The sequence below is a fragment of the Triplophysa dalaica genome, chromosome 23 (assembly GCF_015846415.1).
Source record: "Triplophysa dalaica isolate WHDGS20190420 chromosome 23, ASM1584641v1, whole genome shotgun sequence".
Classification (NCBI taxonomy): Eukaryota; Metazoa; Chordata; class Actinopteri; order Cypriniformes; family Nemacheilidae; genus Triplophysa; species Triplophysa dalaica.
The window spans coordinates 897,529-920,314 of NC_079564.1; the positions used below are offsets into that span (position 1 = coordinate 897,529).

Here is a 22,786-nt window from a genome sequence, read left to right on the forward strand (position 1 = left end):
GTCACTTTGCAGATTTTCAATCCTATTTATATATAAACAACATTGGCAATGTATGTTAATGAATAACGTTTACTCTTTATATTATAGTTTTGACACTGTAGCAAGAGAAAGTGAACTAAAAATTTGCAAAGTTACACTTTAATGGTGAATGCTGTGGCCATACAAACATTGATGGGTTGTTTTTTTGCACAAACACTCAATACAACCTGCTGTTCATAAGTGACAGAAAAGAAATCTATTTGTCTAGTTCAGGGGTAAATTCATATAATTCATTCAATCAAAATTCATATACATAAAATCATTTGTAAAATATCAAAGTGAGATGGAAATACTCTGACTGGGCATACGGCTGGGATAATATTTGATTCATGAATCGAATGTATTGTGCGAAAACTAGAAAAGCGAAATTAGCGACTTCTATGAAATCCACTGTTGTCTATGGATGTCAATGCCATGCTTGTAAACCTCTTTGAAACGAGACACGATGTATAAGGAAAATATGCTCTCTTTGAAAATAGATGACATGATGTGAGGGTTAAAGGGAGATCTGATGACAAATACGTGATTTTCAACCTGAGATTCAAAAGTCACCTCGGGACTGAGGCATTGCTTACAGTAGTAATGTTCACACTTCTCACATAAGAAGAAGCACTTACACTGATCTTGCGGTTGTGCACTGGACAACATGGCTTCCACTAAAAGAAGAGTCTTAAGACAGGCTGCAAGCTAAACCTGAGAGAACAGTTTAGATGTCGTTCATCAAACAACGCATCACGTGTAATCTACTGTGGAGTCTCATAGAAATACACTGTCGACTGGCCAACATGAAGGTTTAAAATCAGGGTCCACCTCTAGATCTCCAGTGAGGAGACAAGGCCCAAATAAAACCACAGTTCTACATCTGGTGTTCTCTCATTTCACTTTTGCACTGTTTGGTAGTGAAATAAAGTTTCTCTTAGTCCAGTATTCTCTTCAATTCCTGTCAAGTTGGCCGATTGCCGCTGACAAAATTGTAGACCAGAAACCGAGAGGTTCCGCAGTAATGTGTGGCAAAGAGTTTTCCATCAGGCGTGGGGTCGGAGAAGGCGATTTCATCTTTACTGAGATGAGACCCGTAGATGAAATTATTCCTGAAAACAAACGTCCATTTTAGTATCTTAAATGAAAATTTATTTCATGTCTCATAACTTTTGCTTCTACAGTATACCGCCATCTCTGTCTGAAATATAAAATCGCATACTACTTTACAAACCTCGTAAATCAGCCATTGTGTTTTTGTTTTTACCAAAAAACAAACTATATAAAATCAATGACCCGGTCTCCATATCATTTTTAAAACAGGACTGTATCTGTTTTGTTTTCAGATGCTCGGCATCACTTCAACAGTACACATGTACCTGAGGCACTCGATCATGCGTGAAGCGATTCCTCTCCTTCTCATCATGCTGAAGACCCAGATGCGACTGATACCACAAAGCGCCGGCTCAGGAACAGTAGAGCAGCACCAGGCCCTCTGACGCTCAAACATGACCTTCTCACCTTCTGAGCCTTCAGGAACAGCCTCCTCTATCACCCTGTAACCCTACACACAGACATGAGATTACCACACCGACATCAGAGGAGATAAACGTGCATTAACGTGCAGTTCAGCTGACCTCTTGAATGTGCTCAGCGATGAGGCACCCTGCCACTTTCTTATCGTTTGAAATGAAGAGGAAGGTTTTGGTCTGCGATGGGACCTTTGTCTTCACCTGCTGAAAGCCCAAATCACTGTCCACCATTTCTCTGATCTCCTCAACCTTCAGTGACAAGCAGACAAACGATAAGAACATCTAACGAAAAGCCATTTAACATGTGCTAGCTCATAAATAAGGGTAGGTGGCAAAACATGCACCTTTTTTAATGCATATTTGGGATCATCCGGCAGCACGAGAATCATTTTTCCGTCTGGATACTCTCCTAGAATTCTCTCCTTCTTCCAGCCCTGGAACAAATAAAAAGGTGACATTTTCCCATCTGTGCATGAGAAATACTGGAAAATCTTTGCGGCTGAGATGCGCTGCTGACGCACCACATATCTGACAGCGCTGATGAACTGATTGTGAAAGAGGAGGTGGTGTGACTCGTCCTCTGGGCTGCTCGGTGAGTACAGCATCCCACACACGTTACACGTCACAGCACCAAACGCCTTCTGACTGGACTCCTGCAACCATACAAACAGTCTAATTCTCCAACATCACACAACATCATGTCCTGTGTGTCTCTTCAAGGTTTGTGATGTTTATTGATGGTTAATTTAAGTTATAACACTAGCTATGGGATTGGGAAATACGAACATGAAATTATAACAATTACAGGGATAGTTTGGCCACAAATTACAATTCTATCACCATTTACTCACCCTCACGTTGTTTTAAACCTGTATTAATGTCTTTGTTCTGATAAACATGAAGGAAGATACTTGGAAGAATGTCAGTAACCAAACAGATCTTATCCCCCAGTGACTCCTATAATATTTATTTTCCCTACTATGGCAGACACTGGAGGATGAGATCTGTTTGGTTACTCACATTCTTACAAATATCTTACAGGTTTGGAACAATTTTAGGGTGAGTACACAATGAAAGAATTTTCATTTTGGAGCAAAATGTCCCTTTAATAAATGAATGGATATCAAATGGACATACATTGGTGGCTTGTGCTGCTGTATTTGTAGGTTTTGAACAGTTTTTGACCTCTTTCTTGTCTGCTCCGGGTTCAGCGTTTGAACTTCCCCTGAAATCACAACAAAAAGAACATTTATGCATATAAACAGTTTGGACCAGAGTTCCCATCAGATTTATAGAAATAAAACTATCGTGCATCACAATACAAGATCTGTAAGAGGATACTATTCTCACAACACAGCATTAAAGAAAAAGCTATTCCTTTCCCTCTAAATTACCCGTTGTTGCTTTCTGTTTGCGTCGTTTGGGCAGGTTCTTGTTGGGTGGAGAAAGTTGGCTTATTCTCTGTGGACATAAGGAAGTTAAAAAAATAACACACTGCATCTAATGACACATTATAATGAAGTTATGTGTATTTAATGTTGGGAATGTTGTGTGGAAGAGTGCATGTCTGATCTGGCGTATATAAACATTCACACATGTCGATCAATAAACAAACGATGTGAATGTTTAAACAGGCTGATTTCAGGTCAGTTATGTTTAGATCAGATAAACTAAAGTTTACCTGTCGTAGTGAGAGCACATGACTTCCTCTCTACTGATGGCTTGGGCTGCACTTTAGCTGGTAAAGACGACTGCTCCGGTTTGACCTGTGAGAATACATCAGTTATTTTGGGCATTTTATGCAATCTTTAACAATCTTTTATCTACAACTGCATGTTTCACCTCATTTATGGGCGTCGCTGGTTTATTCGTTTCCTCCTCAAGACAATCAAGCTCAAAATCATCCGGTGAATACTTGCGTCTGGGGGTGTAGGGTTTATAATCCACTACTGGTTTGGGTTTGGGACGGGTGATTCCGTTAGGCATTGGTGGTGCCTGAGCAGGGAGCGCCCGTCTGGGTTCATTGGAGCTCACTTTGGGCACGCTCTCTGGGACCGGAAGCTGAACTGGGGCGGCAGCCTGTGCGGGCGAATCTGAGACAGCGTCTGCCTCCTTCGGCGAGCTGGTTTGACCCGCCTGGTCGGTCTTGAGCTTCTTAACACGAGTCCAGGTCAGCTTGTCTCGCTGAAGTTCCACCTGTCTCAACTTCTGATACCGGGTGAGTTTTTTCTTCTCCTGGGTCTTGAGGGGCAGCGAAACCTGGCTGAGGAAAAAGCGCTTCTGGGAGTTTCCTGGGGCTCAGCGGCCCTCTCACTGGGGATCTCTGGGAGAGCGGTGGTCTCGGAAGCCGTTGGTGACATCAAGTTCTCCGTTTCGCTTTTGGTTTCACTGACCTCCACAAGCTCCACTGCATGAGTATGTTGTGTGACGTCTTTCTCGTCTGAAGCTACATGGGCATCGTAGGTGATACCGTCTGTGATACCGTCTGCAATATCGTCTGCGATGTCGTCTGCAATTTCTTCGCAGAGCGCCAGGAGGTTGAGCTGACGGGAAGGGGCTTTTTTGCTGGCGGCCGCCTTCTCCTCTGCCAGGGCGGCCAGACGAGCTTTCGTTCGAGCCTGCGGGTTCATGGCTTGCTTTTTAGGAGGCCCTTGTGTTAAGTCAGTTGCACTTTCATTGGGCAAAGAAGGAGAGGAAGGAAGCTCCTCACTGAGCACAGGATCACTTGTTTGGTTGTTTGGAGCTTTCTCTTTAACGTCTGGAGGCCACTCCTCAACCACAATAGAATCACTCTCTGAATCCTCATAGGTTTCGATCTCAACAACACAATGTCCGATCTCAACATCATCATCCAGAAAGGCATCAGAGTCGTGAAGAAAGACTTTCGCCACACCTGCTATTTCAGCACTCTGCACACCGTCCTGCAGCAAGCATGTATTCACAACCTCTAACTCGTCCATGTCTGAAATGTCTTTCCTGGTGAATGTGTGTTTCGTGATGCTGGTCTCCTGGATGACTTTGAAAACTGCCTCGAGGGGTGGAGGAGATTTGGTTATTGCATCTACTTTAGCATCCAAACTCACAGTAATTTTCTCGATAGGGTCTGTTGACATTTCCATCTGCTCTTCGAGTGACACTTTGCCTTGAAAACTGTCGCGAAATACTGACTGCAGATCAGTTACACTGGCCCCGTTGTTTTTCTCAGATTGGGGTAATGTGATCTCCTCACTTTCCAGGTCGAACAATCGTCCATAGTTGTGCTCTATTTGTACAGGAAATAAAGCTGCTGTTACAGTTTTGATGGTTTGGGAGTCAACAGGACTGTCTCGCTTCACTCTTGAGACATATTTCTTCGTTCCTTTTTTCAAAACAGTCAAATGCTGAGATGGTTTATCTCCTGGTTTCTCAAAGACTTTGGATCCTTGCTCTTTCGTGTTCGCCGCATCCGATTCTTTCCTCCGTTTTCCTCTCACTGCCTTTTTCTGTGTCATTTTTAGTCGAGAGGAGCGACGAAGAGACTTTCCGTTTTCTTCCCTCGATTGTGGCAGTTGTCTCTGTGTTTCCAAAAGTTTGCTTTTCGGAGGTCTTCCCCTTAAAGGTTTCTGAGGCGCTTTAGATATATGAGTAGGTTGATCAGAAGCTGCGGGGCTTTCCTCCATCTTTGTCTTCTTGACTTCAGGTTCATCAGACGACATTCTTTTCTGATCTGTTATTCTAAAGAGAGAAGATAGCAAATTACACTTGAAGCCAAAGGTTGTGGGTTCAAATCCTAGGAACTAAATATATTGAAACATGTATCTGCCGAATGCACTAATGTAAATGTAGATTGTCAAACAAGCATCACACAATTGGTTAAATAATCAAGTTGATTTGATATTAAATAAATATGTAGTAATATTGATCTAATGTACACTTACTATATAAATCATAGTGGGGATGAAATGAAATACTGATTGTAGATCAGTAACTGGCATAAAAGTGAATGCATATCACATATGAGCAAAAATCAACGCAATAAACGTAATAATAAATAATATGAACAAGAACTGCAATATTCTATATTCAAAATGGCATTTTAGTAATGGCCTAAATAAGTCAATAAAATGATCAGATCCAGCAGTCATCAACATGTCAACAGCTGTAGTCTCTTTCCCTGTAGATGACAACTATGAAGTAAACACGAGCCATTCATTTTCAATACTAGACAATAAACCAATCAGAGTGACAAAAAAGCCCGTTTATAATCAAAACATTAATGCGTCTTATTTTATCTTTACAGCTACATTGAAGTGGTTAATCTGTCAGACGACGAATAGAAAGTTAGCAGAGCAGGCTAACATTGTTAGCTGCCTCTTTATAAACCTTCCGACACTTGTGTCGTTAACTAACGTTACGTTACATAGATGACACAAGTAGATAATGTTTAAATGTAAGTATTATTATGATTGGAAAACATTCAGAATGAATACAGTACGGCACTAAACTTACTTATCTTTTCATGTTACTAAACAACAGCTGTTTTCCGCTGTGTGGAGCAAAGTTTAGCCTCACTTCCGGTGCGTCGACGGCGCATGCGCCTTTGCGCCTGCAGCGTCTGTGATCGATTGAGCGACACCTGCTGGATTGGGAAAATCAATCCCCTCCAACGAATCGTAACTACTCCAACTCTGAAATATAGAAAGAAACGAAAAAAAATCCGAAATGATTTAAAATTATGTAGAACACAGTGACGAATACATTTATAATTAAAACAAGTTTTACATCTTTCGTTGAAAAAGAAACACTTCCGTGTATGTCCTCTGGGTGGCAGTCACGCGTTGCGTATCTGATGTGATCCGCATCCAAGTTCCCACAATCCCCTGCGAGGCGCGGAATGCGAATGTTATTATGAAGGCACAGACTTGTCAAGCTCCCGCAGAGGTTTAGTTTTTAATAATTATGTCTTTCTTTTTAACGAGGGGAATAGAATAGATTATATCGCCGTGGAAACAACCTGAAGGGATATTTTGAGGAATTTTCTGCCTGAAAAGAGTGTTTGAGTGAAGAATGAATTCTCCAGATCTGAGCGCTCAAAAGTCTGTGTGCAGCGCATCTTCAGACTCCAGAGACAAACTTCACGATCTGTTGAATGCTGTCAGAGACTTTCATGAATCTACACGGCAAGGTAGAAAACTGTGAAATACAGAAAAATAAAAGCGTGATATATCATAATAATGTTTTTATTGTAGGTACTACAGTTGAGTTTGTCAGAGCTTTTTAAATGTTTTATCTCAATAGACGTTTAATGCAAATTGTAACACGTGAAAATATGAATGTATTCATGTGTATAGTGTTGGGTAAGTTACTCTGAAAAAGTAATGAATTACTAGTTACTAAGTACATATTCAATAGTGTAATTAAAATAATGTACAAATTACTCTCTATTTAATTACTTATTACTAAATACTTTCTATATCCTACATCAAGATAGACATGAAACGGCTCTTTTAAATCATTAAAACAATTAATGTAAAACAAAATAAAGTATTATTATTAACTGATACAAATGTGAGAATTATACATTAAAGGACAGATTTTAAAGATAGACTTTGAATTGTGATGTCAATTCCACTATTGCACACACATATATTACACAAGTATTTAGTTAGAAGTAACTGTAAATAAATTACAGAAACAATGAGAGTAATCCCAACACTGAATTTGAAGTACAATATTTAACATGAATTATACTGTAGTAATTAGAATTATATCTGGTAAATTAATCTACTCTAGTATTTACTGTAGTCAGGTTTAAGGTATTTGAGAGTTTTCCTATAGTTGAATACTAAAGCCTATTAGAATGTTGTTTTCATTTGGACTCGTCTGTAGTTAACGTATGACACGTTTTTGCTTTCATTCTCACCTCATAAACTCATACATTTAGAATTACAAGCAAAGGTGAACAAACTCAAGAAAGAGCGATGTTTGTAAGTATCAGACTTTCACAATATCAGATCGTCTCCTCTCCTCATTCCTTTTGTTGTTAATAATGTCATTTGTCTCTCAGAGATGCTCAGAGATTGAGTGAATTTCACAGCAAGAACCAGCAGCTAAGAGAACAGCAGCGGGATCTGCAGGAGAAGATCAGACAGCTGGAGGACAGGTGTATTGCACTTTCATCAACACAGTTCTTTACAGGAGTTATGCAAATGATCGTTTTTATTCCGTAATGTGATTAATCACATAGTCTGTTTTTCTTCCCTTGTGTTAGGGTGCATTCTGGACCGTGTGAGAGCTGCGCTCAAAAGATAAATATGAAGTTTGACGACGCTGAACAGAAAAACCGGGATCTTATTTCTAAGCTTGGTGAGATTTGGAGCTTTAGAAGAGCCATATGGGTTTCTTGTGTGTTATATTGCGTATCATCAGCATGCAGACATTCGGTAGCAGTGACCTGTGTTGTATCGTGTGTGTTTATTGGATGATTGTTGTGTTTAGAGGCGGAGAGGATGAGCCTTAGAGAGGAAAACAGAAAAATGAGCGCTGAATTAGATCGGTTAAGAAATTCAGGGTGAGTTTCAGAGTCCAAAAAATCAAACATATTTCACAGATCTATATTTGACCTGACGTTCTGATGTTTAACCTTTCTACTATATCTTAAAGAAGTTTACACAATGTTTTTCGTTTTTTATATTCACTCTCTATTTCTTTGAAGACTACATGTAATGTTTCACACGGATTTCTGTTTTTAATGTGTGCACTGTACTGTATGTGTGTGTGTGTGTGTGAAGTTCTCCTCAGGACGTGTCTTCTGAGGCAGAGGAGGGCATGATTCCTGACTCTCCGCTGCAGCCGCTCTCATTACCCATCGTGAGCAAGATGAAACGAAAGAAAGATCAGAATCGTGTCCGCTATGCTGAGAAACTGCTGTCACTCTCTTACCCCGGTCAGACAGAGGAGTGAAATATCTGACGATACACCTCGTTGTTTCTGAACACACTAGTAAAGCTTTCTCTTGCTTTAAACAGAGCGCATGCGAGGAGGGATGTCTGCACCATCTGCCTGCAGTGACACAAGTGTGTTAGTTGCAGAGACGTGTGATATGGATATGACTCGTATTACAGGTGAAAGAATCGTCTAGAAGTCTTGCTCTATTCATATTTAAAAAAAGGAAGTAATGTTAATGATAAGATGGCCTCAATGTTTTGTTTGTTTAGAGCCTAAAAAAAGAGAGCATCACAAGACTGTGGTTCCTGAGACCTGCAGAATAGACGTCCAGCCAGAGAAGGTTCTGACCTTCAGTTTGACTCTCATGTGCTGAAGTCAACACGCTTCATTTCACGTTTTTTCATTTTTTTTTTAATTTAGATTTTTTGTTGTCTCAGATGAGTGTTTTGGCTTTAAATATATCAAACCAATATTCATGCTGGCACTGTGGCATTGTTTTATTGTCAGTTTGACGACGAGGATGATGAAGATGACACACAGAGAAGTGTGCAACCCGCGCCATGTGACCGCACCGCTGTGTAAGCACATTGTCTTCCGCAACTTGGTTCTAAAATTTTGTGACTGTTTTTCATATGATGTTATATACATCTGCTGATGTACCACTTAATATAGGTATTTGAATGATCATAAAATAACTCAACAATTCCCCTTTTTGTTCCAGCACCTCTTCTCATAGGAACGATGACTCTCAAGCTGTTTGGAGTTCTCGAGAGCAGCAGAACCCATCAACAGACGACATGCCACACACGCCCTCAAACAACAGCACACGCCTGCCAGTTACAGGGAAGAGAAAACACACAGGCTGCAAAAATACAGAAAGGAAGACTTGTGACAGTAGTCTGGATGATCCTGATGAGACAGGAATCGAGGGGGTAATATGTGCTTCTACTCCAGCGAACCGCCGTTTTGTGGAAATCAGTGAGAGACACAGTCAGACAGAAATGATCCAGACGCACCGGGTGAGTGAGACACTTTCCATTCAGTCTTTGACTTAATTCATTTTAAACTAAAATGACAAAAGTAACAAAACACTTCAATGAGGTTTACGCAGCTCTGTTTTTGTAGGATTCAAAGAGGAAACGTTTGGAGACGAACCAGCACACGTCACACGAGAGGGAAAACAAGGCAGCTTTTCCTTACGGTCAGTGAGTGAATTTTCAGCGATAACAGACCTATTGTGTATAGTTTCAGGATGAGTTGCATTGGTTTTTGAGCAGATCAGAGCTGGAGTGTTGATCCAGGAGTGGATCTGCATCAATATGACTCCGAACACTCTCCTCAACCACAGGTACACTGAACTCCACACTTGTGTTTTGTTTATCCTTTCGAAGCTTTTGTTTTGTGCAACTAAAGCAAAACTATACAAAGGAGCTCTGTTTGATTTAGCTCAGAACGGACTTGGAAACGTTGGACACTGACTGCACATTTGTGAGCCACAGTCTGCTGCTCAGAGGCCAGAAGGCGGCGGGACTATCCCAGATCACAGGTATACTGTACATGTACAGTTGATTTGAAACGGTGGACAACATGCTTTGTTTGAAACATCTATGTGTGAACAGGAGTCGGACAGAAAGCGAACGACAGTCTCGCTGACATCTTCGATAAGACGACGTACAGTGAATATGAGTCTTGTCCTCGGGATGTGAGCTGTGATGCTGAGCGAGACATTACGCACACGGAGGAGAGAGAGGAAGAGGAGATGGGAGAGGATGAAGAGGTGGAAGGTGACCATGACACTGTTGCATTCTCATTTACATTTAGTCACTTTGTAGTATGTTTTCTGTAACACAAACATGTTCTGCTGCACAGAGGAATTCCGCAGTCCTACAGACAGAAAGCAAATAAAGTCTGACGGAGATGCTTCTAACAGGTTTGTGACGATGGAGTGACGCTGCCCTGGAATAGAGTTAAACAATTCTACTGCTTTAAAAGAAACTGTGTTTCACAAAGTATATTATTTAAGATATTGTACTTTTTTCCGCTTTCACCAGAAACAAATCTTTTGCTTGTGTGCAAGTCGTGCGTAAGAAAGACGAGAGGAGGAAACTGAAAGGCCACTATTGTAAAGAGTGCGAAATAGTAAGTCTGTCTTCATTTACCTAATAAATAATTGATCAAATAATGGTTAGGATCCAACTGTGTGTTTTTACAGTATTATGCAGATCTTCCTGAGGAAGAGAGAGAGAAAAAACTGTCCTCCTGCTCACGCCATCGGTATCAGTACATTCCACCCGCCACTCCCGAAAACTTCTGGGAAGTGGGATTCCCGTCAACGCAGACCTGTGTGGACAGGGGTACTGCTGATGTCATTTTTAAATCTTAAACAACAATCTGTATCAGTGTATAATGCACTGTGACTTATGCAAAAATAGTTTTACGAGTTCATTAGGGTCACGTGATGATTCATGAAGAATTTCAGCAACATTCTGTTTGGCTCTTAACAGGATACATCAAAGAGGAGGAGGAGCCGGACGTGAGGATGCGCAGGAGACGGCCCTATCTCGCCATGTTCTCACCCAAAGCCAAGTCACAGAAGAAACAGTCTTGAGTCGATACATGATCAATATGAACATCTCTCAAATCTCAAGCTGAGAAACAAATCACAGACGTCTACATTTAAGCGTGTGTGTGTTTAGATTTTATGAAACCACCTTGATTAGTAAAAACACCATTGACTTTTTCTAGGGGATTTAAGAATTATGTAAATACTTTTGTATGTCATTTCATCGGTTATTTGTACAAAAGCTTGGAAGGGTTATTGAAACTGTAACACAATTGTAATAAAAATGTTTTTGGTAGTTTGGTCGTTTGCAATGCATGCTAGGTTTAGAAGCAGATCAGTACGACTAGCACAACCCATATGTCATACTTGAAGTGTGGTTCAAGTCTTTCCATGACAACAGCAGCAGAGAACAGAAACTACATGTCAAGATGGATTGCAGACGGAGGCGAGCGGCTCTTTAAATGGACAGCCGGTGGAAGGCCACAGGACTTTTGAATCTGCTCCAAACACCAGATCACAGACTGCTTTAGAAGCAGAGAATCATCCAGCAAAGAGGAGTTCAAAGGTCAAACGAGGAGCCCTGTAATCATGAGAGGAGGATGATTGTCTGATCCTCACTCGTATCGCAAACACACATCTCAACAAGGTGTTTCTCAGGAAAATGAATCAAGTCTGCTTTGAAAAACTGGCCTATCAGGATAAACTGGACAAGCAGTGAACTTTGCACGGGGTCTGTATCCTGCTCACCGCTAAAATAAACAATGACCTCAAGATATCAGAGGTCAAACAACTTACAGATGTAAGAAATAAAGTGTATCTGTTACCTTTTGTGTTCCACAGTTGAAAGAGTCATATACAAGTTTATTAAGGTAAATAAATGATAAAAAAATATTTTTGGGTGAACTTAAAAAGGTCAAAGAAGGCACTATTCTCTGACTTATAATGCAAAGATTTAAATAGATGTGCAGGCTTTGGAAAAACAATAACATACGTTGTAATGTAGTTTGAAATACAGTAAATGTCATTCAGCTCATATGAGTTACAGTACCAACGTGACAGTATTGGAAGAGATATGAGAAACCCTAATGCTTTTAAAAATTATAATAACTATGTAAAAAAAGTACAACAAATCTTTATAAGGACTGCTATTATGTAAAGAGGTATTAAAATACATGAACCACTGAGGATATGTTTTCCTCTCTACAACAAATTAATAACAAAAGGGTGACATTCATGATGCAATCCACAATACTGCAGGATAATATTATGTCCAAACATTGAACACTTAAAGTAATCTGAAGGTTTTGTGCTGAAATAGATCTGGGAATAAACAGAATACAGAAAAACAAGATTTCATGTATTTACAGAAAAAACACAATGATATATAAACATAATTCATCACTGAGCAATCCTATCTGCTGTGTTCATGTCTCTTTAATCTCATTAACTGCTGTCTTTGTTATGGTTCTTCAAGTTTATGTGTCAAACTGGATTATAAATGAAGATTAGAGTGTTTTATACAGATTAAGAATAGACGGACTGGTGGCGAATCTTCAAATGCACTGGACACATTCATCTCACAGTCTTATTGAAATCTGTCAGAATATAGAAACAAGGCCTCGCCGGCGTAGCTCAACACGACGCTACAGAGAGAAACAAAAACAATGTGATGTTTATTTCATATTCCTGCTTAAAGGGATAGTTCAACTGAAACTAAAATTCTTTCTTTGTTAATTCACCCAACCTGTATCATTTTCTATATTCTGCAGAACGCAAAAGAAGTTATCTTGAAGAATGTTGGTTGTCAAACAACATTGACCTCAGTTGACTTCCATTCCACGGACACAAAACCACTGAGACATTTCTCAAAACATCTTCTTTTGTGTTTCACACAAGAAAGAATCCGATACAGGTTTTAAATGAATTGAGGGTGAAAAATGAAGAATTTGATTTTTCGAATGAACCATGTCTTTATATAAGGGGTGTTACAACACACACAGGTTTATCGTGTGATACATACACAATACATTACACAAAGTCCATTGAAACGCACGTTTGGACCCATTCTGTAAATGACATAAATCTCACCTGCAGAATGTTACGGGACTGACCACAGTGTTGAATGTGGAGAGATAAAAGGAAAGACCTGAAGCCAATACCTGCCACAGAGAACGTCATTTACACATCTCAATTTACACTACAGTATGGTCTTATATTTGTTCTCTTTAACAAATATCAGAGGCAAAGTCAGAAAGACACCTTCAAAAGAGAACAGAGTTGGAGTTTTAGGGGTCTTTCTTACCTTGGCCAGGAAGAACCAGAGCCCACAATGATCCTGAGGCAGACTGTCCCTCAACCTCACAGTTACCAACATCAGCAGAAAGCCAAACACAGCACTGTACAAATCAAACCAAACTGAAATCACAATCACTATTTTCTGTAATAAAAGAACAAACCTCTTCAACTCTTCAAAACAGCAGGACTTATCTCAGTTCGGGAATTATTTGCAATAAAGTATTCAATCATGTGATGAAATTTCAATGTCAAACCTGCCCAAGCAGCCAGCGTGAAAGACGTATGAGGTCAGTAGAGGAAAGTCTAAAGCACCAAAGAGATCACCTGAAAAACACGACAAACTGATCAATATATCAAAAAAGATGTGCGTTTTCAGATCTTGAGTACTGCAAATAAAATAAGTTAATATTCATGTTCAGAGCCGATCCTTCCTATACACAAACTATGCATGTTGCGTAGGGCCCCTGCACTACCAGTGGGGCCCCCTTGTGTACCCGATAAAATAAACAATAATGTAAACAAGATGCTATTTCCATAACTTTTTATTACGACGCGAAGCAAAAGAACAAGAAGGCATCATTATTGTTTGATTTTAAAGTTTTGCCAAATTCAGTATTTGTCCACTGGCAAAATTTGGTTAGTAAAAAACAAACAGCTAGACGGTTCCAGAGCCACGTGTTACTTTAAGTGAAGGATTACTTAGATGTGAATCAAAATTTTTCATTGTTCTTACTGTAAGTTTAATGTTTTTTGTCTTTCCGTTTTAATTAATTTAAGCGTGCTAATTGATGTATTATTTTTGTTTCTTATAGTTTACAGTTATGTTAGTTAACCCTAATCTCATTTTAACTACTGTGACAATGGGCCCCTCACAAAGGTTTGCATAGGGCCCCCAGACATCTAGGATCGGCACTGTTCATGTTTAAACAACACAATATTATTGCTTTACATGGGTTTAAGGATCAGTTCAGAAAAAAAAAATTCACAACTTTCATGCATTCTCTAGATTTTTCACGTTGCTGTTGGGTGACTTAGGTTTGATTCTGTTCAATTTCAACACACACAATACACGCAGAAATGACGTTAAAGACAAAACTGGATTGATCTTTTCATTTTTCCCACAGCTGTATGTAATGGAGTAGTTTAAAGAATCTCATTACCTGTCGAGTATGATAGAGAGGCGAGTAATAATGCACTGAATAAAAGAAGGAAAATCTCAATTAAAATTCTACATTCGGTTCTTCATGAATCTGTTATTTGCGTGAAGCAGTCGACTTACCTGCTCATATAGTTAATAAACTGCTCTTCCAGATCACTGGATCATTACACATAGAAAGACAAAAAAGTATTTTCAAACATATAATCAGAATGCAATGTTCAAGCAGAATATCTGAAAGACTGCAAGTAACCTCAGATGGCTGGTCTTTGAGTTCTTCTGGAATACTTTATACGCGCCTGAATAAGAAAAGGAATGAGATTAAACAAAGCATGTTTAATACAATGTGTAGCATTTACACACAAATAAAAGACACTTACCTACACAGAACAGATGGATGAAGGCCCACGTGTAACCACTGGGACCAAACTAGGGGGTGAGATGTAAAGAGATTGGACAGTTTTACTACATGCTGATTTGATATAATACAGGACACAGAGATTATCAGAAACATTCAGAATTCAGGGAATGTTGCTGTTTGTGCTTTTAAACGTACCCGAGGATTGTACACAATCAGACTCGTAGCAGAACCCAGCAACATACACACACTGTTTGGAGAAAATGCACCAAATTGATTAATTTAAAGTTCATATAAAAATACAGCACTTCTAACTTTTTTAGTCTGATATAAATTCTTATTCCTTGGTTTAAAGTTTGGTATGATTACTATAAGTAATGGCCAAAAAAGAAACATACCTTAATAATTTCCTCCATGTGGCTTTCTGATTAATATCATTTGTATTGAAGAAAATCAGAACATAAGATTATTAGCAGATGGAAATTATTACAAGATCTAAAATAGTATCATTTGTCATATAACATGCAAAGAAGACCAGCTTCCCCGATCCACAGCCAACCAAGAGACAAGAAACACACTTACCTCTCGCCGAGTGAAGATTACAGTGAGAAACGCGAAGAACTCGGAGACGTTTTGTAACACGAAGAAGAAAGGAATGGGCTTAACAAAAACAAAAATCAGAAAGAACCGATGTAAATATGTGAAGCTTTTGACAGTTTCCTAATCCGAAACGAAATAAACAAGTCACAAGATTAAACGCAAATGTACAATCAAATGTATTGTACAGTATTCTACATGACGATTTCTGTTCATAGTTTTGATTTGAAATCTTGTTAGGATGTTACACTTACCAGAAGCGACAGGGCTTTGGACCCAGCATAAATGTTTCCAATAAATAAGAAAGACCCAGGGAGCTGAGAAAACACCGCAGATCTAAATAAAGTACAATCAGGATTTCAGCACAAATAAGATTCGAAATATTTTAACCATCCGACGGAATTGGAGATACCTGGACAAGCCATTGATTTCAACCAAACCCAGTTTCCAGGTAACCAGTAGCAATAGAAACCCTGTTGAGGTTTGCCACCTGTAGACAGTTAACATTGACAAATATTGAGATATTATGTAAATAAAGAACTGATTGGTACACCTTAACCACCAGGATATCTTTATACATACCCCTGAAAAATGGTTGGAAATGTGAATTTCAAGACAGACAGGACATACTGTAAAACAAACAGAATGGTTTCAACACATTTAATGTATCCTTCATAAAACAAACACAACATCCCTCCTTGAACCTCCACACATCTTTAAGCTCCCGTAGATAAATAACAAAGATGTAACACAACACTTAACAGTAATAATAATGCAGTGCTGCTCATGTACCTTATTTGTGAAATATGAGAGAGTGAAACATATGCAGAATACTAAAGCAAGGATTACTCGAGCTACATTCATTGGACTGGATGCATAAATAACTTCAGAATCTGATTTATCTCCTCTGATACTCTTCTATGTCCTGAAACTGACATCTTATTTGTACTTCCTCTACTTCGCTGTGGCCACGCCCACATTGACACGCACGCGTTTTAATAAAAGTCTGCATTTAAATCACAGTATTATAATGAGAAAAAGGGGCAAAAAAGACTTTGAAATCATAACAATTGCGTACCTTAAAATCTTTTGAGCGGTGCTAGGATTATTTATGATATTAAAATATAATATACAACTTGTTAAACAAAGTAAAATATTTAGACAAAATAGTGGACTTTAACTAAAATCTTTCTTTCCGTTGTGATTTTTCAAGGACTTCTAAAGTTATGTATAGATGTCATATTTGAACATTTAAATATACGTATTTATTTGATGGACCAGCGTCTTAGACTTTTATTTTAAAAAGTAAGACTGTGTGACGTCAGGTGGGTTGTCTTGTCGATCTTTGTAGCCTGTGAGACGCTTTATCTATTTTTATCTGAAAGAAACGAATCAACTCGTCGTTCTAAACCACTTTTGAGCCACATTAGTCAAGCAGTAATACGCACTAGTCATTTTAAAAGTCGATTAAGGTTGATATTACCAAATCTCAATTAATTTACCAGGAAAAAGTCACGTTAACGGTTCTGCTCTTAGCCAGTTTGAAGCTAACCTAAACCTTGTGTCATTTAACATGGATCAGTGTGAAGTATCTACTAAAGAATCAAAGGTGAGATCTTCTCTTATTTGCCCACACTGACATTATGAGATCTGAAGCATAACAGGTGTTAATATGACTTTAGTGGAGCGGCAGCCATTAATGACTCGAACATGTCTTCACATGTCTTCACATGTCTGGCCTTTGTGGACAGTGTTGGCTGTCACTCGTTATTACGTAATTAGTTACTGTAATTAAATTACTTTCCCTTAAAAAGTAAAGTGAGGGATTACTCTTATTTTGTCTGTAATTGAATGACAGTTACTTCTAACTAAATACTTTGTGTAATATATGTGTGTGAAATAGTGGAAAAACAAACGTATGAATAATTCTCACAATTGTAATACGTTTAATAAAAACAGTTAATAATAATACTTTTTAATTTTTTAATAATAATACTTTTTTTTGATTGCACTTATGCTTTTGTTGTACTTATGCTGTCCCAATTGCTTATTGCCTACCCCACCTGTAAGTCGCTTTGGATAAATGTCAATGTAAATGTAATACTTAATGTAGCATTATTTTATTTATTTGAATGAATTAAGAGTCTTTTCATGTCTCTCCTTGAATCACTGAACTGATCAATGTTGATATAGGATATAGAAAGAAATTAGTTATAAGTAATTAAATACTTTTTTGAGAGACAGTAATCTAATTACACTATTGAATGTGTAATTAGTAACTTGTAATTAATTGTTTTTCTGAGTAACTTACCCAACACTGTTTGTGGATGGTGAACGTGATCAGTTTGCTCTGATATATGTCATTTTAATGTTCTGAACGTGTTTAAATGAAACAATAAAGACATTTTGAGGTTTGGTGTGAGGAATTGTGTAGGGGTGTGTCAAAGAAGAGTTGAGAAAGTTGAACTTGACTCATTATTTGTGGTGTTAATGACTAGGGTAGAGTTAACGTTAATCAGACAAACATTAACATTATATGTCACCTCTCTTTTCTTTCCCTGTGGCCTCCAGGCCTTTATTATGCGCAAAGACAAAACATTTCTTAAATGATGTAAAGATTACTTAATCAAATGGTGTGCGAGACATATCATATCACAATATATCACGTCACCATTTATGTGCTGTGTTGTAAGGCGTAGACGTTTTTACGCCATGACGTCTGTTTGGTTAAGCTGACAACCAATCAGAAAAGAGTTTTGTATGATATAATTTTCTTTAGGGCTTTTTTTAGTTTTAATACATTTTAAATTCGGGTTTATATTTTTCAATGACATGCGTTAACATATGAATCTTCAATTATACCTTGAAGTTAATGAACAAAAGTCTATATAAGAAATCATTAGTATATTGAAAACTGTTAATGTTTGGTAATTAAATCTTTTATATAAATTTACATTTCTTGTTTTTATTTTGTTCAGAATGATGTGATACTATCTTATCATGAACCCACTGTTGTCTATTCTATAGAATTATGAACTACACGTGTCATTACACCCCAGATGTACAGATACTCTAGTCAAATGAATGAAAGCTAGTTTTAAATATGATTTAGTTTTCTATAAATGATTTAATCTAGATCGGTACAGATTAGTGGGCTTGTTGAACTGCTAAAGTTTAGAATTGGGATGGAGCTTGGATTTAGGTTATAGTATTCCGCCCCTTTATGTCAATCATGTTTTTAATCTTTTTTTCAGAACCCCTGGGGGGCTCCGGCCATGCCCCCCTCGCCCTGTTCTCTGGCTGACGTCATGAGCGAGCAGTTGGCTAGACAGCTGCATGACGATGGAAACTCATTCTCAGACTGCCCGAAGTGAGTCCACCAATCACGTTGTTGTTCCCACATTTTCATCATCTTGTGGATTCAGGTTTAGTCCACTTAATAGGAAGTCTAAGGAGTGGTATTGAATTAAGTTGTAAATTCAATAAATTACATTAATTACTTCAAACAATTGAACACTTTGTGTTACTTAAGTAGCGTTCAATTTCTCAACACTTCTTTTGCTTTATATTATCATCAGTGCTGAACTAGACCTGACGTGCACTCCAGAAAAAGAGACATCCAGCGATCTATTGCTGGCCCAGATGCTTCAGATGCAGTTTGATCGTGAGTTCGATACGCAGCTCCGTATAGAGGAGAAGAAATTTAACGGAGACAGCAAAGGTGAAACCCCGTTTGTTTTGTTTGCAAACACGTCTTTGACTTCCAAACTATGTGTTTGTGTATGCAAGCTGAACAACCAATTTTCTGTTTGTATCTACAGTCTCCATATCCTTCGAGAATTATCGCATGGTCCATCCGTACGAGGACAGTGACAGCTCAGAAGATGAGGTGGACTGGCAGGACACACGTTACGACCCCTACAGAGCTGGTGAGAAATGAAAATATATGAAGAGTTTCCTTCCAAAATGAGATTTTAAAAATCTAAATTGAAAAATCATGTTTTTTATTATGTTATCATGTCAGATTTATTTTAGATGTATTTTTTTATTATGGCTTAAATCAAACCAAACCAACTGCAGTTTGACTCATGTTAATTGGAATGCACATTAAAAAACATTTATCTATCTCATTTTGAAATCAAACTCATATTCGATGATGTTGATCGTTTTTGACTTGACGGCCTCTTATTCGCTCACTCAGATAAGCCAACAACTACCCCCAAGAAAGGTTTTGTTGGAAAAGGCAAGAACATCACCACCAAGCACGATGAGGAGGTTTGTGGACGGAAGAACACGGCACGCATGGACAACGTAAGACTCACAAGCACACACGGACTCAGGTCTGTCATTCAACAAGAAAACTAATTCTCTTCCTCCTCGGTTGTCTGAATCTGTTTGAACAGTTTGCTCCGGAGGTGCAGGTGGGAGACGGGATCGGCATGGACCTTAAACTCTCCAACCAAGTGTACAACGCCCTGAAACGCCACTGTCACTCAGAGCAGCGTCGCAGTGCCCGTCTGCATGATAAGAAGGAACACTCAACCTCCGTAAGCTTCTTAAAAGACATACTTGAGATTTTTCTGCTTTATTTCCGTCTGTGTAACTGACGTCTTCTGTTGTGTCTGTACAGGAACAAGCTGTGGACCCCAGGACCAGACTGCTCATGTACAAAATGGTGAATTCTGGGATACTGGAGAACATTAACGGCTGTATTAGCACGGGCAAGGAGTCAGTGGTGTTTCATGCTAGTGGAGGGAGGTGAGTGTCACGAGTCCACACGGTTGACGTACGTGTATTATGTAACACTGAGTGTGCTTTATTTTCATCTTCAGTGGCTTTGAGGAAAAGATTGTTCCACAGGAGTGCGTTCTCAAGGTTTTCAAGACCACACTAAATGAATTTAAGAACCGGGATAAATACATCAAGGATGACTATCGCTTTAAAGATCGATTCGGCAAGCTGAACCCTCGCAAAATCATCCGTCTGTGGGCCGAGAAGGAGATGCACAACCTCACCAGGTGATGATGATACTTGACAAATGAAAAACAGAATAGTGTTGGATTTGAGTGTTATCTACCGTCTCGTTCTTTACAATTCTGTTTGTCAACACACCTGTAGGATAAAGAAAGCAGGCATCGCGTGTCCAGAGGTGGTGATTCTGAAAAAGCACATTCTTGTGATGTCATTCATTGGGCGGGACCACGTGCCAGCACCTAAACTGAAGGATGCCACATTGAACTCTGTGGATATGAAGAAAGCGTACTATGAAGTTCTGAACGTGAGTTTGCACTTGTTCTCTTTAGTTTACTCAAATTAAAACTTTAAAAATGATTGGGGAGAAACTTAAATAAAGGGAAAATCGAAATGTTCCCGCAAAAATAAACGGAAATAAGTATTAAGCACTAAAATTATCATAAAAAATAAAAAAACATATCATATAACAACTAGAAAATGACAAAAGCATATACCAAAATTAACATAAAAACAAAGAAATCTAACAATAAAAGTTAATTTCCAATATTAGTAAAACTAAAATCAGAACTATAACAACATATATAACTATAAGTATATTTAATTCACTCATTTTCTAGATGATGCAGCGGCTGTATCAAGATTGTAACCTGGTTCATGCTGACTTGAGTGAATATAACATGCTCTGGCATGATGGACAGGTCTGTGACAGCCGATCTCTTTTGAATTCAATAGTTCACATTTCTGCTCGAATAAACAATGTAGTTGATGTTTGACGGAGTTTTGGTCTGGTTTTCCTAATGAAGGTCTGGTTTATTGATGTGAGTCAGTCCATCGAGCCCACTCACCCTCACGGTCTTGAGTTTCTGTTCCGGGACTGCAGAAATGTGTCCACAGTAAGTATCCAAACATGTCGCTTATGAAAAGATGCTCAGTACTAAAGCAGTATAACAACATGAAGAAATGCTCTGATCAGTTTTTCCAGAAAGCCGGTGTGTCCGAAGCATTGGATGTGTTTGAGCTCTTCAACACGGTGTCTGGACTGCAGATAAACAGTGACAATGAGGCGGATTTCTTAGCTCAGGTGAGGACGTCAAACAGTTTGAACTTTCTGAGATGATTTTAAAATCGATTATACGGATTTCATTTTAAAGTGCTGTATCATAATGCACACACATGATGTAGAAAAGTTGTGCGTGTTTACAGATCGAAGCCCTGGAGAAGAGAAATGAAGATCATGTGCAAAAACGAGGCAAGAAAACCTTCATGGCCGACAATGAGGGCAGTCCACCCCATTTAAACACCGGAGATGATTAACACCAGCGAGATAATCATCAGAAACACGAGGGAGAGAAAATCCCCTCGAGCTCCAGTAACAAAGCGGTGTGGAACGGGAAGAGCCTTCACGCCCGTGTGAAACACTCACATGATCATCACTGCTGTTAACACGTTTGCTTGAAGCTGAAAGTGACACCGACGGGTCATTTGAGTCATTTAAGCATAACCTGTCATTTTAACAGACAGTTTTGAAAGATGGAATAAATAGATATTAAAAAAATAATGAAACAAGTAAATTTGGAGACGCAGGTAATCGAATGTAATTGTGTGGCACCAAAGCGTCGTGTTTCCTTTCAGAAGAAGAGCAAACAGAGACCGAAGATGAGTCCTACTCTCTGAACGCTCAGAGTTTGTGTGTGTTGAGATTTAGAAATAAACAGGACTCGGGACGGGTCTGTGTCCTGAGGTGTCTGTGGGATCATTTGACTTGTGAGATGATTGTTGTAGCTTTGTGGTGTCTGAGATCTGTAGAATCAAGTGAAAATAAATATACTCTGACATGCTTTGTGTTTGTCGTTTGTTTAAGACCTGTTCCTCATTCAAGTCCGTTCAATTCATTTTTATTACTTTTCTATGGTTTCTTTCATTCTCTTTTCAAGAGCAATCAGTGCAACTAAAAGACACATCTGAAGGTCTGTTGGGTAAACTGTAGCGAATAAAAATCGTACAAAATTAAGCTTCAGCCCACTAAAAACCCTTCATAATAAGTGCTCGCTGTTGCGGTCAGGAAAGCGTTTAGGATACAGAGAGAATGAGGAGGAGCTTCTTCCCTCATGCTATACGGGCCCTCCAACAGAACTCTCACATAACACACACTCACTAAACAACAGGACACACATGCATACAGTGTACAAATTGTATAATACAGATATCACAGCACCTGTACTTTACATGAACACTTCCCCGCTAACCCTACACTATTATATATTGTTTATATATAGTTTAACCTTCCTTTCTACTCTATTCGGATAGTCGAAAAAACATTTCACTGCATGTCGTACTATGTACGGTTTTTGTATGTGACAAATAAA

At 38.8% G+C, this 22,786-nt stretch overlaps 4 protein-coding genes across 5 annotated transcripts; 2 read left to right on the top strand and 2 right to left on the bottom strand.

Annotated features, from left to right (window-relative positions):
* Positions 1-223: 223 nt before the first annotated feature.
* On the bottom strand, positions 224-6,391 carry esco1 (establishment of sister chromatid cohesion N-acetyltransferase 1). The gene is given in 12 exon segments (XM_056737609.1): positions 224-1,130; positions 1,398-1,582; positions 1,656-1,799; positions 1,895-1,984; positions 2,072-2,203; positions 2,688-2,775; positions 2,945-3,011; positions 3,232-3,316; positions 3,393-3,848; positions 3,851-5,264; positions 6,102-6,217; positions 6,335-6,391. Coding segments are annotated over 12 exon segments (2,982 nt in total). The 3' UTR covers positions 224-982.
* Positions 5,474-11,783, top strand: rbbp8 (retinoblastoma binding protein 8). 2 transcript variants are annotated; one of them, XM_056738294.1, is made up of 18 exons: positions 5,474-6,714; positions 7,474-7,516; positions 7,597-7,692; positions 7,801-7,895; positions 8,028-8,100; positions 8,321-8,475; positions 8,558-8,653; positions 8,747-8,817; positions 8,985-9,055; positions 9,199-9,496; positions 9,603-9,678; positions 9,755-9,825; positions 9,924-10,023; positions 10,097-10,261; positions 10,347-10,407; positions 10,529-10,616; positions 10,690-10,831; positions 10,982-11,783. In XM_056738294.1, the coding sequence occupies exons 1-18, from the start codon at positions 6,597-6,599 to the stop codon at positions 11,083-11,085; spliced, it is 1,923 nt and encodes a 640-aa protein (XP_056594272.1). In that variant the 5' UTR covers positions 5,474-6,596; the 3' UTR covers positions 11,086-11,783. The 2 variants fall into 2 exon arrangements, with proteins under 2 accessions (XP_056594272.1, XP_056594273.1); XM_056738295.1 differs by lacking the exon at positions 7,474-7,516 and having other exon boundaries at positions 6,597-6,714; positions 10,982-11,720.
* Positions 11,784-11,905: 122 nt separating this feature from the next.
* On the bottom strand, positions 11,906-16,395 carry LOC130413233 (transmembrane protein 241). Its single transcript, XM_056738296.1, has 15 exons — positions 16,239-16,395; positions 16,029-16,075; positions 15,859-15,936; positions 15,701-15,782; positions 15,432-15,509; positions 15,248-15,273; positions 15,048-15,099; positions 14,872-14,920; positions 14,745-14,790; positions 14,615-14,650; positions 14,496-14,530; positions 13,590-13,659; positions 13,343-13,436; positions 13,129-13,199; positions 11,906-12,683 (listed from the first exon to the last, which is right to left on the bottom strand). Exons 1-15 carry the CDS (start codon positions 16,308-16,310, stop codon positions 12,626-12,628), a joined length of 894 nt encoding a protein of 297 aa, XP_056594274.1. The 5' UTR covers positions 16,311-16,395; the 3' UTR covers positions 11,906-12,625.
* A 362-nt stretch (positions 16,396-16,757) lies between these two features.
* On the top strand, positions 16,758-22,258 carry riok3 (RIO kinase 3 (yeast)). The gene is made up of 13 exons (XM_056737607.1): positions 16,758-17,055; positions 18,701-18,816; positions 19,025-19,167; positions 19,268-19,375; positions 19,648-19,757; positions 19,850-19,993; positions 20,077-20,204; positions 20,279-20,464; positions 20,565-20,724; positions 21,038-21,118; positions 21,224-21,313; positions 21,394-21,501; positions 21,624-22,258. Exons 1-13 carry the CDS (start codon positions 17,020-17,022, stop codon positions 21,732-21,734), a joined length of 1,521 nt encoding a protein of 506 aa, XP_056593585.1. The 5' UTR covers positions 16,758-17,019; the 3' UTR covers positions 21,735-22,258.
* Positions 22,259-22,786: the final 528 nt, after the last annotated feature.